Source organism: Oncorhynchus mykiss, chromosome 17, assembly GCF_057628025.1.
Source record: "Oncorhynchus mykiss isolate SJ-2025 chromosome 17, ASM5762802v1, whole genome shotgun sequence".
NCBI lineage: Eukaryota > Metazoa > Chordata > Actinopteri > Salmoniformes > Salmonidae > Oncorhynchus > Oncorhynchus mykiss.
Genome location: NC_143038.1, coordinates 51,094,352 through 51,110,356, shown reverse-complemented (window position 1 = coordinate 51,110,356; position 16,005 = coordinate 51,094,352). Strand labels below are relative to the sequence as shown.

Below are 16,005 nucleotides of genomic sequence, written 5' to 3'. Positions count from 1 at the left end.
CACACACACACACACACACACACACACACACACACACACACACACACACACACACACACACACACACACACACATACACACACACACAGGATAGGATCAATGGCAATGAGGCCACTCAGAAGAGCGGCAAAACAGAAAAGAAAGGGAGAGGAAAAGAGAGAGAGGGAGAGTGAGAGCGAGAGATCAATCCTCCCTGGGGAGTAATGACTATTCTGTTTAACTCTGTGTTTTCTTCTTGCAGCCCTTCCTGTGCTGTCCATGCCTGGAAGCTGTGCTGTGTTACAGGGATAGGGAGGTGAGAGAGAGAGAGTCATCCTGACAGAACACTGCACAGAGTGGTCCCTGTTAGCTCAGCCAGACAATCTCTGCAGCAAATCAGCTAACGTGGTGTCAGGAACTGGGCTTCTGCTTCGCTGTGCTCTTCTTACCCTTAAGTGCAGGAGCCTTGTATCCCTGCATTAAGACTGGTTAGGGGGAGGATTGTCTGATGTAAGTATATGAGAAACAGAGACTGTTAGCCTAGAGGACAAAGATATGAAGAGACTAGAAAGGTGTGTAAGGCAGTAAGGCAGAGGCACACTGTGTCTCCAGTGTTTCCTCTGGAGAGGAAAGTCCTATTTTAAACACAATGCCATTGATGTGAACACTGTGATTCTCTGTGCTGTGAGAGGGGGGTGGCTTTGTAGGCCACTATGTGTATGCTGGTCTGTCCCAAGCCTGTGTTTACACACAATGCTGTATATTGTTGTTATCCATAGGCCTGGATGGTTGTCTGGAGCCTAACCCACACAAGAACAGAGGAAGATTCTGAGAAGACAGCTCTTAGACAAGATGGTGCAAGGCATGGAAAGATAGGTGAAACAGTGGCAAATGGTCACAGAGAAGCCTCACAACACTGATTTATTTTCCTGAGTGAGAGTCTTTCTGTGAAGCCTGTTGAAGAATGATAGCAGGACAGCAGCCCTTCAAATTTAGGAATGGGGAAAAGGTTGTATGTCTAACATTGTGACTCCTATTAAATATTCACACTGATGGAATACATTTTTAAACACCTTCAACAACTTATTTTCCCTCAGTAGTATGGGAAAGTCACATGGAGGGTTGCAAAGCTGCTGGTAATTTACCAAAATTGCCGGAATGTTCTGTAATGTTGTAATTAACACGTAATCTATCGCAATTGAGGTAACATTGGTAATTTATACTTGAATAACTTTAAAAAATATATGTATTCATATATAGTATACATTTTGTATGTCTGTGTCCATATTGTCCATTAGTTACTAATAGATAGACCATATGGTTTAAGAGAAAATAGCCTAATTAATGAAAAAAGCATCTAATTACGTCACGACTTCCGTCGAAGTTGGTCCCTCTCCTTGTTCGGGTGGCGTTCGGCGGTCGATGTCACCAATCCACTTCTCATTTTCCATTGGTTTTGTCTTGTCTGTTTCCCCCCATGTCCTTGTAATTGTTTCTTGTAGTGCTTATGCACGGTATGCTGGTATTTACCGTTTTTTTTTTTACCCATTTATTGTATTGTTCCAACGATAGACAGCTAGCTGCCTCTGATTGGGAACCATACCAGACCAACATGGACATACAAAAACTAGACTGCACATAGAAATAATAAACTAGAACACCCCCAGTCACGCCCTGACCTTTCTATGGTCAGGACGTGAGGGTTGGGGGGGGGGTGTCTAGTGTCGGTTGCGGTTCTGGTGCGGGACGATGAACCCTCTCATCCCGCGGATCCTCCAGCATCGGAGGCGGCTAAGGTGCGGGACGAAGAACCCGCTCATCCCGTGAATCCAGCCATGGACCCGGGCTGGACACTGTGCAGCAATGCAGAAGAAGACTCTGACCTTGGAGCTGGACTGGACGCCATACTTAGACTGGGCATCGGCGCAGGAGAAGGCTCCGGCCATGGAGCTGGAGGTTCCAGACCGTGGAGCGTCGCAGAAGGTTCCGGACTGTGGACCGTCTCAGGAGGCTCCAGACTGTGGACCGTCTCAGGAGGCTCCAGACTGTGGACCGTCTCTGGAGGTTCCTGACTGTGGACCGTCTCAGGAGGTTCCGGACTGTGGACCGTCGCCGGAAGCTCTGGACCGTGAACTGTCTTACGAAGCTCTGGACTGGGAATGGTTGCCGGAAGCTCTGGACTGGGAATTGTCGCCGGAAGCTCTGGACTGGGAACTGTTGCCGGAAGCTCTGGACTGGGAACTGTAGCCGGAAGCTCTGGACTGGGAACTTTTGCCGGAAGCTTTGGACTAGGAACTGTCGCCGAAAGCTCTGGACTGTGGAGGTGCACTGGAGGCCTGATGCATGGGACCGGTACAGGTGGCACCGGGCTGATGACACGCACCTCAGGGCGTGTGCGGGGAGGAGGCACAGGATGTACTGGACTGTGGAGGCGCGCTGGAGGCCTGATGCGTGGGACTGGTACAGGTGTCACTGGGCTGATGTCACGCACCTCAGGGTGAGTGCGGTGAGGAGGCACAGGACGTACTGGACTGTGGAGGCGCACTGGAGGCCTGATGTGTGGGACCGGTGCAGGTGGCACCAGGCTGATGACATGCACCTCAGGGCGAGTGCAGGGAGGAGGCACAGGACTTACTGGACTGTGGAGGCGCACTGGAGACACAATACATATGGCCGGCGCAGGATATACTGGGCTGTGAAGGTGCACTGGAGGTCTGGGGCATAGAGCTGACACAACGCGTCCTGGATGGATGCTCACTTTAGCCCGGCAAGTGCGGGGCGTTGGCACAGGATGCACTGGGCAGTGAAGGCGCACTGGCGACACAGTGCGTAGAGCCGGCGCAGGATATCCTGGACCAAGGAGGAGTACTGGAGACCAGGAGCGCTGAGCCGGCACAACCCGTCCTGGCTGGATGCTCACTTTCGCTCGGCAAATGCGAGGAGCTGGCACAGAACGCACCGGGCTGTGGATGCGCACTGGAGAAAAATGTAGTATCTCCGCAAAACTGGTCCCACGCTCCTCACAGCGACTGTCTTGCTCCAGACACCAAAACATACACTCTACCTCATCACTCCCCTCAACTATCTAACAATACTCATCGTTCAGTCTATCCCAATATTCCTCTTCGCTCTCATATTCGCCCCTCGGCTTTGCCGACGAACCCAAAAATTAGGGGGCTACCTCTCGGGCTTCCGTCGTGGTCGTGAACTTCGGAGTCGCCGTTGATCCTCCTGCGTCTGCTTCCATGGAAGGCTTTCGTCTCCTGCCATTATCTCCTCCCAAGACCAGAATGTCTTCTCCTCCTGGCCACACTGCTTGGTCCGTTTGTGGTGGGATCTTCTGTAACGATTGTTATAAGGAGTGGACCAAGGCACAGCGTGATTTGGGTTCATCATAATTTATTTGAATGAGAACCAGTAACAAAAACAATAAAGAAAAACAAACAAACAAACACACAGCCTTGTAGGGCTCAAAAGCAACAATACAAAAACAAGATTCCATTTTGGAAGACTCATTTGCGACCATGCGTGAACTTCCTGACTGATGTCTTGAGATGTTGCTTCAATATATCCTCAATTTTCCTCCCTCATGATGTAATCTATTTTGTGAAGTGCACCAGTCCCTCCTGCAGCAAAGCACCCCAACAACATGATGCTGCTACCGCCGTACTTCACGGTTGGGATGGTGTTCTTTTCTATGGCGGTATTGGAGCAGTGGCTTCTTCCTTGCTGAGCTGCCTTTCAGGATATGTCGATATAGAACTCATTTTACTGTGGATATAGATACTTTTGTACCTGTTTACTCCATCATCTTCACAAGGTCCTTTGCTCTTGTTCTGGGATTGATTTGCACTTTTCGCACCAAAGTACGTTCATCTCTAGGAGACAGAACGCGTCTCCTTCCTGAGCGGTAAAACGGCTGTGTGGTCCCATGGTGTTTACACTTGAGTACTATTGTTTGTACAGATAAGCGTGGTACCTTCAGGCATTTGGAAATTGCTCCCAAGGAAGAACCAGACTTGTGGAGGTCTTGTCAAGTTGTTTTTGAGGTCTTGGCTGATTTCTTTTGATATCCCCATGATGTCAAGCAAAGAGGCACTGAGTTTGAAGGTAAGCCTTGAAATACATCCACAAGCACACCTCCAATTGACTCAAATTAAGTCAATTATCCTAACAGAAGCTTCTAAAGCCATGACATAATTTTGTGGAATTTTCAAAGATGTATAAGGCACATTCAACTTACAGGGGCTGAGTCACTGGCTTACTGGTGCTCTTCCATGCCGTCCCTGGGAGGGGTGCGTCACTTGAGTGGGTTAAGTCACTGACGTGATCTTCCTGTCTGGATTGGTGTCCCCCCCTTGGGTTGTGCCGAGGCGGAGATCTTTGTGGGCTATACTCGGCCTTGTCTCAGGATGGTAAGTTGGTGGTTGAAGATATCCCTCTTGTGGTGTGGGGGCTGTGCTTTGGCAAAGTGGGTTATATCCTTCCTGTTTGGCCCTGTCTGGGGGTATCATCAGATGGGGCCACAGTGTCTCCTGATCCCTCCTGTCTCAGCCTCCAGTATTTATGCTGCAATAGTTTATGTGTCGGTGGGCTAGGGTCTATTTGTTATATCTGGAGTACTTCTCCTGACTTATCCGGTGTCCTGTGTGAATTTAAGTATGCTCTTTCTAATTCTCACTTTCTCTCCCTCGGAGGACCTGAGCCCTAGGACCATGCCTCAGGACTACCTGGCCTGATGACTCTTTGCTGTCCCCAGTCCACCTGGCCGTGCTGCTGCTCCAGTTTCAACTGTTCTACCTGCGGCTATGGAACCCTGACCCGTTCACCGGACGTGCTACCTGTCCCAGACCTGCTGTTTTCAACTCTCTAGAGACAGCAGGAGCGGTAGAGATACTCTCAATGATCGGCTATGAAAGGCCTGACATTGACATTTACTCCTGAGGTGCTGACTTGCTGCAACCTCGACAACTACTGTGATTATTATTATTTGACCATGCTGGTCATTTATGAACATTTGAACATCTTGGCCATGTTCTGTTATAATCTCCACCCGGCACAGCCAGAAGAGGACTGGCCACCCCTCTAGGTTTCTTCCTAGGTTTTGGCCTTTATAGGGAGTTTTTCCTAGCCACCGTGCTTCTACACCTGCATTGCTTGCTGTTTGGAGTTTTAGGCTGGGTTTCTGTACAGCACTTTGAGATATCAGCTGATATAAGAAGGGCTATATAAATACATTTTCTTTGATTTGATTTGAGTGTATGTAAACTTCTGACCCACTGGAATTGTGATACAGTGAAATAATCTGTCTGTAAACTATTGTTGGAAAAATTACAAGTATATACAGTTGAAGTCTGAAGTTTACATATACTTAGGGTATAAAACTAAGCATAAGTACAAAACTAAACTTGTTTGGGATCGGGGGCACTATTTTGACGTCCGGATGAAAAGCATGCCCAAAATAAACGACCTGTTACTCAGGCCCAGAAGCTAGGATATGCATTTAATTGGTACATTTGCATAGAAAACAGTTCTAAAACTGTTAAAAATAATGTCTGTGAGTATAACAGAACTGATATGGCAGGCGAAACCGCGAGAACAAACCATAACACACCAAAACATTTTCATGCTTACCACTATTTTCAATGGCTGTCACTTTTATTATAAGGCGAAGTCCTCCCAGATTGCAGGGCTTCCACTAGATGTCAACAGTCGTTAGAAAGAGTTTCAGGCTGGTTTTTGGAAAAGGTGGCTCCCATTTTGGCTGTAGTGTTTCCGAGTGCGTGAATGAGAACACGTTCTTTGGTATTTTTCTCCAGTAAAGACAATAAAGATTCTCAGTCTTAAATTGTATAGTTTATTTACGTATTAGGATGCCTAAGGTTTGATTATAAACGTTGTCTGACTTGTTTGGAAAAATGTATTAGTAATGTTTGGGATTCATTTTGTATGCATTTTGATGGAGGGAAACTGGGTGGATTATTGACTGAAGAGCGCCAGCTAAACTGAGTTTTTATGGATATAAAGAAGGACATTATCGAACAAAAGGACAATTTGTGATGTAACTGCAACCTTTTGGAGTGCCAACAGATGAAGATCATCAAAGGTAAGGCATTTATTATATCGCTACTTCTGACTTTCGTGTCGCACCTCCCTGGTTGAAATATGTTTTCCATGGTTTTATATGCGGGGCGCTGTCCTCAGATAATCGCATGGTGTGCTTTCGCCGTAAAGCCTTTTTGAAATCTGACACAGCGGCTGGATTAACAAGAAGTTAAGCTTTATTTTGATGTATTACACTTGTGATTTTATGAAAGTTAAATATTTCTGTAGTTTGATTTTCGTGCTCTGCAATTTCACCGGATCTTGTCGAGGTGTCCCGCTAGCAGCACGCCTTTCCCAAAGAGGTTTTAAAACTAGTTTTTTAACCACTCCACAAATTTCTTGTTAACAAACTATAGTTTTGGCAAGTCAGTTAGGACATTTACTTTGTGCAGGACACAAGTCATTTTACAGACATTATTTCACGTATAATTCACTGTATCACAATTCCAGTGCGTCAGAAGTTTACATAAAAGCAGAAATAAATCATTCTCTCTACTATTATTCTGACAAATTCACATTCTTAAAATAAAGTGGTGATCCTAACTGACCTAAGACATTGACTTTTTACTAGGATTAAATGTCAGGAATTGTGAAAAACTGAGTTTAAATGTAAAAGATGTATGTAAACTTCCGACTTCAACTGTATTTCCGTTGTGATAATGCAAACATAGAGGGACAGAAATAATTTGATTTGATAAACATTTTGATTTGATAAATTACAGACACCTGTGATTATCTGAAGTACCCAAAAAAGCCACCAGATATCATCTGATAACATTTTATATATTTCTTGACAATTACCAAAATTCTGGTAATTTACTGGTAAACTCAGAAAGTTTACAGTAGTATACTGCTTCTTTGCAACCCTAATCTGACTTTGACATGGAAGTGGTAATATTTCTGCTTGAAGCAATCTCACACAGGAGGACATTGAGGCTACAGCTACGGTGTGTTAGCAAAGTATTCAGACCCATTGACTTTTTCCATAATTTGTTACGTTACAGCCTTATTCTAAAATGGATTAAATAAAAAATTTTCCTCATCAATCCACACACAATACCCCATAATGACAAAGCGAAAAAGTATTTTGAAATGTTTGCAAATGTTTTAAAATTAAATACAGAAATAGCTTATTTACATTAGTATTCAAGCACTTTGCTATGAGACTCGAAATTGAGCTCAGGTGCATCCTGTTTCCATTGATCATTTTTTAGATTAGTCTACAACTTGATTGGAGTCCACCTGTAGTAAATTCAATTGATTGGTTATGATTTTGAAATATACACACCTGTCTATAACAGGTCCCATAGTTGACAGTGCATGCCAGAGCAAACACCAAGCCATGAGGTCGAAGGAATTGTCCGTAGAGCTCCGAGACAGGATTGTGAAGAGGCACAGATCTGGGGAAGGTTACCAGAACATTTCTGCAGCATTGTAGGTCCCCAAGAACACAGCGGCCTCCATCACTCTTAAATGGAAGAACCACCAAGACCACCAAGACTCTTCCTAGAGCTGGCTGCCCAGCCAAACTGAGCAATCAGGGGAGGTCATTGGTCAGGGAGGTGACCAAGAACCCAATGGTCACACTGACAGAGCTCCAGAGTTCCTCTGTGGAGATGGGAGCACCTTCCAGAAGCACAATCATCTATGCAGCAATCCACCAATCAGGCCTTTATGGTAGAGTGGCCAGACGGAAGCCACTCCTCAGTAAAAGGCACATAACAGCCCACTTGGAGTTTGCCAAAAGGTACCTTAAGGACTCTCAAGCCATGAGAAACAAGATTCTCTGGTCTGATGAAACCAACTTGAAATCTTTAGCCTGAATGCCAAGTGTCATGTCTGGAGGAAACCAGGCACCATCCCTGTAGTGAAGCATAGTGGTGGCAGCATCATGCTGTGGGGATGTTTATTGGCAGCAGGGGCCGGGAGACTAGTCAGGATCAAGGGAAAGATGAACGGAGCAAAGTACAGAAAGTTCCTTGATGAAAACCTGATCCAGGTAGCTCAGTACCTCAGTCTGGGGCGAAGGTTAATCTTCCAACAAGATAATGACCAGAAACACACAGCCAAGACAAAGCAAGAGTGGCTTTGGGACAAGTCTCTGAATGTCCTTGAGTGGCCCAGCCAGAGCCCGGACTTGAACCCGATCAAACATCTCTGGAGAGACCTTGAAATAGCTGTGTAGCGAAACTCCCCATCCAACCTGACAGAGGTTGAGAGGATCTGCAGAGAAGAATTGGAGAAACTTCCCAAATACAGGTGTGCCAAGCTTGTAGCATCATACCCAAGAAGACTTGAGGCTATAATCACTGCCAAAGGTACTTCAACAAAGTACAGAGTACAGGATCTGAATACTTATGTCAAAGTGATATTTTATTTTTTAAATATTTTTAGGTTGTAAGTCTAAGAACCTGTTTTTGCTTGGTTTTCATGGGATATTGTGTGTAGATTGGTGAGGGTCAAAAATGTATTTAATCCATTTTAGAATAATGCTACAAAGTAACAAAAGGTGGAAAAGGTCAAGGGGTCTGAATACTTGCCGAATACACTGTATATGAAGAGCACTTTGACTGGTTTTTCATTGTTCAAAGCTTGAATCTATAACCATGACAGTGTTACATAAACTGTCAAATGCTGTGCCGATGAAGAGACAATGCTTGAATTTGGTATTTTGAATGTAGCTTAATTGTTTTTTATATATATATATATATATATATATATATATATATATATATATATATATATATATATATATATATATATATATATATAGTAATTGCCATTCATCTTACATTTACATTAACATTTTAGTCATTTAGCAGACACTCTTATCCAGAGAGACTTATAGGAGCAATTAGGGTTAATCTCCTCCCATCTTTTTTTGTTTTTCATCAAAGAGCCGTCAAGTTAAGGATGAGTTATGGCCTGTATCACTGTCATTTGTCAAACAGCTAGCTGTCTACTTCGAAGCCCAGGGGCAGTTGATAAAAATAAAAAAGACAGAAAAAAAATCACCTCCCTTTCTATTTGCAAATCTACCTCGGTAATATTGACACTACAAGCACAGCATATTCCTGATATTTAACAACCTATTAAGAAAAAACTGACAGGGCATTCAATGAGAATCTAGGGCTTTCTGTGAAATTCACAGTATTACAGCTTTCATTTGTGGTCACATGCCAGGGCTTTGTAGAGAACATTTACCTCTCTCAGGTGGATATGTGAGATTATGTGAAATATCAGAGCTCTGCATCCCTCTCTGCTGTTGAACTCTGTGTTCTGCCATGGAGGAAGGCATGGGATACATCAGGGAGGATTGACTGGTCTTGGGTGACTATGGCTGTAGCCCTTTTACCTCTCTGCTTGACTAACGCCGGTTAAGCACTCTGCCAGACAGACAGGTCAGAGCAGGTACTGTCCAACTGTTCCTCATACTGCGACTGTCGATTCAAATCCTAATGAGTGTGTGTGTGTGTGTGTGTGTGTGTGTGTGTGTGTATGTGTGTGTGTGTGTGTGTGTGTGTGCGCGCACTTGTCCTTGTATGAGTACATGTGTAAAATAGTCCATTCCAATGATGACTACTCCCCTGAAGGTACTGTTGGATTGTCTGAGCACATCATACTCAGTCGGAAAAATGCTCAGTAGCTCAGAAATAAAAGATACATATGAGAGAGGTTGGGAATGGTGGAGAGAGAAAAGGGAAGGGCGGAGAGAAGAGGGAGTGAGGAGAGGGAGGGTCGGGGGAGAGGGAAGGGGGAGAAGGGGGGAGAGAGAAGAGGGATGGGGAGAGAAGAAGGGGGAGAGAAGAGGGAGGAGGAGAGAAGAGGGAGTGGGGGATAGAGAAGAGGGGGGTAGAGAAGAGGGAGTGGGAAGAAGAGGGAGGGGGTAGAGAAGAGGGGGGTAGAGAAGAGGGAGGGGGGAGAGAAGGGGGGTAGAGGGAAGGGGAGGGAGGAGAGAAGAGGGATACGGGAGAGAAGGGGGAGAAGAGGGAGGGGGAGATAAGAGGTACTAGATGATGCAGTGTGTTGGCTTAATGGCTTCTATTACTCCTCTGTACAAAGTATGAGTGCCAATATGAGAGAGGGATGGAGGGAGGCAATGAAAGCAAGAGGAGAGAATGCATGGGGAGGAGAGGGAGATGGGTGGGGGAGAGGGAGGTAGATGGTTGTGGGAGAAAGTAAGGGAGAGGGAGGGAGATGGTTGGGGTGGAGGGAGATGGTTGGGGTAGCGGCAGAGGGAGGGCGAGAGGGAGGGAGATGGTTGGGGGAGAGGGAGGGAGATGGTTGGGGTAGAGGGAAAGGGAGGGGAGAGGGAGGGAGATGGTTGGGGGAGACGGGAACAGATGCCAGCCGTATTGTTAAGGCTCGGGATAAAGGAAGACAGTACCCAGGACTCCTCAGACATGTCATCTACCCAACCAGAGCCAGATGATTCCTCTCGCTCCATCCCTCTCTTGTACTCTGCAAACCTTGCTCATGCATAAACAGAAGGGCTCTATATTCTGGGATCGGGTAGGGTGTGTATGTACGTGTGTTTGATGGGAAGGAGGGTGGCGAAGGAGGTATGCTGCCCCAAGCTGTGCCTAAGGTGAACCACCCTACCTTGAAAATAAAGGAGAACCACACTACCTGGAAAATAAGCAGCTCTGTGGTGGGAATAATGATTGACCTGGCCAGCTGTTCAGACAGAGCTCAACAATGAAATCTACATCCTGAGCAGCAGAGTGGCGGAGTAGAGTCTCACCACCTCTCGTCCCCTCCCTCCTTCTCCCTGCCAAGACGATGATGGTGTTAACCCTCCATCGGGGTCATCACATCCAGTCCCAGTATCATCCACAACAGATGGTGGGAAGGAACTAGCAAAACCTCTGCTCACTAATTCCTAGCAACATGGTGAGTTTATTGGGATATACTGTAGGTTAAATAGGCTTATAGTGTACAACGTAGCAGGGCAACAAACTAAATGGGAGAAGATTACATTTAAACATTCAATGTAGAAGTGATTGGTTGTGATGCTTACCGGACCGTAGATTGGTACACAAGGTCTTCTCGTTTGCGATAGTCCTCCATATGTGAGTAATTGGTATTAAACATAGCATCGTAGGTGAAAATCTTCTGCTTAATGGTGCCCCCGTCTGTGACCTGTCAAGCAAAAAATAGAAAGCATTAACAAAATATGGTCTATAATACATGGGACGGATATTTCTATACGTGAAAGGTATGTCGGTACCACCAGCCAGAACACAGCTTGCAAAAGGCATATTCAGTACCCTTACAAAAATGTACCATGGTACTACTATGGTACTTTCATTCATACCATGGTACCACTATGGTACTTGCACTTATACCATGGTATAGTCTGAATCATGGAAATGTACCATGGTTTAAGCCTTGGTACTACCATGGCACTGCCATTGTACTTAAATATTACCATGGTATTGCATCATTTATACCATGGTACATATCTGAATCATGGAAATGTACCATGATTTTAGCTTTGAATTATGATGGTACTGACATGCGCCTAAATAATACCATGGCATTGCCACATTTTTCAACATGGTAAGATGTGGATCATGGAAATACCATGGTTTTAACCTGCATTATACATTCTACCACGGTAATGGACAATTATGATACATGGTAACAAAAAATATCATATGGTACCATCTTTATTAATTGTGCGTTACCATAGCACAATGGCAGTATAATGCATTAAATAAATAAACACCCAAAGGTCAAAAGAGGTTGGTTGAGATTATATTGATGAATTTATATACCAGTATGGGAAAGTTTATGATAAAGTCAGAGGCAGACTACTATTATTGGTCCTAGTTTGTCTGTAACATCAAAGAAAAAGGGAAACCATTTCTGTGAAAAAGGGATAATACTTTCTGTATAAATAGTACTGTTTTTTGCTCATGTTTGGTTTCCCTGGCTTGCCAATCTGAAATGTGGGAGAATGAATATATATGGTAGCCTAATTTTTGGCATTTTGCAATCATTTACAGTAGTTATAGTCAAGGGATGTTGTGCTTGTTTCGGGCCAGCAGAGGGAGCCGCTCGCTCTAGTGGTTGCTTCACACTCTTATCACTCAACAGTGGCTCTCACGCTATACTGCCTAGCCAGTGAGTCAGTTGAATGAGAGAGCCAAGCCACCTGAAAAATGAAGAGAAAAGTGCCAGATAAACAAAATATTTTAAACGTTATCATCACGGTGAGCCAGTTATAAAGCATAACATATTAAACACCAAGTTAAGCGGAGTGTAATAATATAATTGTTATTTTTGATGATGTTTTGATAGTTTCCTTAATATTTAATATTTGTTAGCATAGAAGCTAACGTTGGCTAAAGTTAGAGCCAGTCAAGCTAGCCTGTCGTCATGGTGACATGATCAATACAAGTTCACACAGAGTGTAAACAAAGGGAAACATTGGGTGTGTTCGTAAATTCAATCTGGAGTGCCAGACTGCGCTCAGAGTGCACTCTAGGTTAGGGTTTATCCGAGCTGGCCGCACAACGGCAGTCAAGCACCCAAGCTAACTGGCTAACGTTGGCTAGCTTGCTAGCTACTTCAAGACACAAATGAGAGAACACCTCACTCTGACCATTTTACTTGCCCTAGCAGAGCTGGCTAGGCTGTTTTTATGTTATCCAGAGCGTTGGTGACTGTAACTGCTGCTGGCAACAATTGAATTACCCTTTTTTGTTGACGTTAACTGACACCGGCCATATTCAATGGGTATTGAGCGTTCGTAAATTTGTCAATTATTCTGCGATTTGGCACACTCAGACGAGAGCTCTCTGAAATGGGAGTAGACAGCCAGTTTGAATTTACGAACGCACCCATTGTAACTTGCTGTTTTAAGGGATATGTTGAAAATTATGTGATGAAAATGTATCTATGCGATAAGATGATAATTAATACCTTTTTACAAATGTTTTTTGTTGTTGTATGTTGACTATTTAGAATTTTATAAGAGTAGCCAAGCCCGATGAATGAGTGAGAGACAACTAAAAACTGTATTGAAGAGTGAAACACCAGATGAAGATTTAAAATAGTTAGTTTATATGGTGCTTTTCTCTTCAATGCAGTTTTTAGGGTATGGTGGGAAGAATGAAGCCTTGAAGATTTAAAATAGTTAGTTTAAGGTTTCAGAATCCCTTCATTCTTCTCACCATACCCTATCCATGTCCCAAGGTGAGGGTACACCACACTACTAGACCATGTGTGTTGGGGTTTTTCACTATTAGCTAAATGTGTTTAAGAGGGTACTAGCCCGACGCCTTGCCATTGCAGAGCGAATAGTTAATGTTGCATTATGTGAGTACCATAAATTAATAATTTTTGGTCACTTTACCCGAAAAACGGTGGGACACAGACCATCATAATACATTGTAAACAACTACCATGCTTTCATGTTTCAAATCAAATCAAATCAAATTTTATTTGTCACATACACATGGTTAGCAGATGTTAATGCGAGTGTAGCGAAATGCTTGTGCTTCTAGTTCCGACAATGCAGTAATAACCAACGAGTAATCTAGCTAACAATTCCAAACTACTACCTTATACACACAAGTGTAAAGGGATAAAGAATATGTACATAAAGATATATGAATGAGTGGTGCTACAGAGCGGCATAGGCAAGATGCAGTAGATGGTATCGAGTACAGTATATACATATGAGATGAGTATGTAAACAAAGTGGCATAGTTTAAAGTGGCTAGTGATACATGTATTACATAAGATGCAGTAGATGATATAGAGTACAGTATATACGTATACATATGAGATAAATAATGTAGGGTATGTAAACATTATATTAAGAAGCATTGTTTAAAGGGGCTAGTGATATATTTTACATAAATTCCCATAAATTCCCATTATTAAAGTGGCTGGAGCCACTCAATGTTAGTGGTGGTTGTTTAACAGTCTGATGGCCTTGAGATAGAAGCTGTTTTTCAGTCTCTCTGTCCCAGCTTTGATGCACCTGTACTGACCTCGCCTTCTGGATGATAGCGGGGTGAATAGGCAGTGGCTCGGGTGGTTGTTGTCCTTGATGATCTTTAAGGCCTTCCTGTGACATCGGGTGGTGTAGGTGTCCTGGAGGGCAGGTAGTTTGCCCCCGGTGATGCGTTGTGCAGACCTCACTACCCTCTGGAGAGCCTTACGGTTGTGGGCGGAGCAGTTGCCGTACCAGGCGGTGATACAGCCCGACAGGATGCTCTCGATTGTGCATCTGTAGGAGTTTGTGAGTGCTTTTGGTGACAAGCCGAATTTCTTCAGCCTCCTGAGGTTGAAGAGGCGCTGCCGCGCCTTCTTCACGATGCTGTCTGTGTGAGTGGACCAATTCAGTTTGTCTGTGATGTGTATGCCGAGGAACTTAAAACTTACTACCCTCTCCACTACTGTTCCATCGATGTGGATAGGGGGGTATTCCCTCTGCTGTTTCCTGAAGTCCACAATCATATCCTTAGTTTTGTTGACTTTGAGTGTGAGGTTATTTTCCTGACACCTCACTCCGAGGGCCCTCACCTCCTCCCTGTAGGCCGTCTCGTCGTTGTTGGTAATCAAGTCTACCACTGTTGTGTCGTCCGCAAACTTGATGATTGAGTTGGAGGCGTGCGTGGCCACGCAGTCGTGGGTGAACAGGGAGTACAGGAGAGGGCTCAGAACGCACCCTTGTGGGGCCCCAGTGTTGAGGATCAGCGGGGTGGAGATGTTGTTACCTACCCTCACCACCTGGGGGCGGCCCGTCAGGAAGTCCAGTACCCAGTTGCACAGGGTGGGGTCGAGACCCAGAGTTTGGAGGGTACTATGGTGTTAAATGCTGAGCTGTAGTCGATGAACAGCATTCTCACATAGGTATTCCTCTTGTCCAGATGGGTTAGGGCAGTGTGGTTGAGATTGCATCGTCTGTGGACCTATTTGGGCGGTAAGCAAATTGGAGTGGGTCTAGGGTGTCAGGTAGGGTGGAGGTGATATGGTCCTTGACTAGTCTCTCAAAGCACTTCATGATGACGGAAGTGAGTGCTACGGGGCGGTAGTCGTTTAGCTCAGTTACCTTAGCTTTCTTGGGAACAGGAGCAATGGTGGCCCTCTTGAAGCATGTGGGAACAGCAGACTGGGATAGGGATTGATTGAATATGTCCGTAAACACACCAGCCAGCTGGTCTGCGCATGCTCTGAGGGCGCGGCTGGGGATGCCGTCTGGGCCTGCAACCTTGCGAGGGTTAACACGTTTAAATGTTTTACTCACCTCGGCTACAGTGAAGGAGAGTCCGCATGTTTTGGTTGCGGGCCGTGTCAGTGGCACTGTATTGTCCTCAAAGCGGGCAAAAAAGTTATTTAGTCTGCCTGGGAGCAAGGCATCCTGGTCCGTGACTGGGCTGGTTTTCTTTTTGTAATCCGTGATTGACTGTAGACCCTGCCACATACCTCTTGTGTCTGAGCCGTTGAATTGCGGTTCTACTTTGTCTCTATACTGACGCTTAGCTTGTTTGATTGCCTTACTGAGGGAATTGCTACACTGTTTGTATTCGGTCATGTTTCCGGTCACCTTGCCATGATTAAAAGCAGTGGTTTGCGCTTTCAGTTTCACGCGAATGCTGCCATCAATCCACGGTTTCTGGTTTGGGAATGTTTTAATCATTGCTATGGGAACGACATCTTCAACGCACGTTCTAATGAACTCGCTCACCGAATCAGCGTATTCGTCAATGTTGTTGTTTGACGCAATACGAAACATATCCCAGTCCACGTGATGGAAGCAGTCTTGGAACGTGGAATCAGATTGGTCGGACCAGCGTTGAGCAGACCTCAGCGTGGGAGCTTCTTGTTTTAGCTTCTGTCTGTAGGCAGGGAGCAACTAAATGGAGTTGTGGTCAGCTTTTCCGAAAGGAGGGCGGGGGAGGG

At 44.9% G+C, this 16,005-nt stretch overlaps 1 protein-coding gene across 2 annotated transcripts in view; it reads right to left on the bottom strand.

The window, feature by feature from the left end:
* Positions 1 to 16,005, bottom strand: part of LOC110494440 (immunoglobulin superfamily member 21) — a 279,170-nt gene that overhangs the window by 87,778 nt on the left and 175,387 nt on the right. For both annotated transcript variants that reach the window (XM_036950494.2, XM_036950495.2), the window contains exon 3: positions 11,105 to 11,226. In XM_036950494.2, coding sequence (XP_036806389.1) covers positions 11,105 to 11,226 — 122 coding nt within the window. The remainder of the gene's footprint in view (positions 1 to 11,104; positions 11,227 to 16,005) is intronic.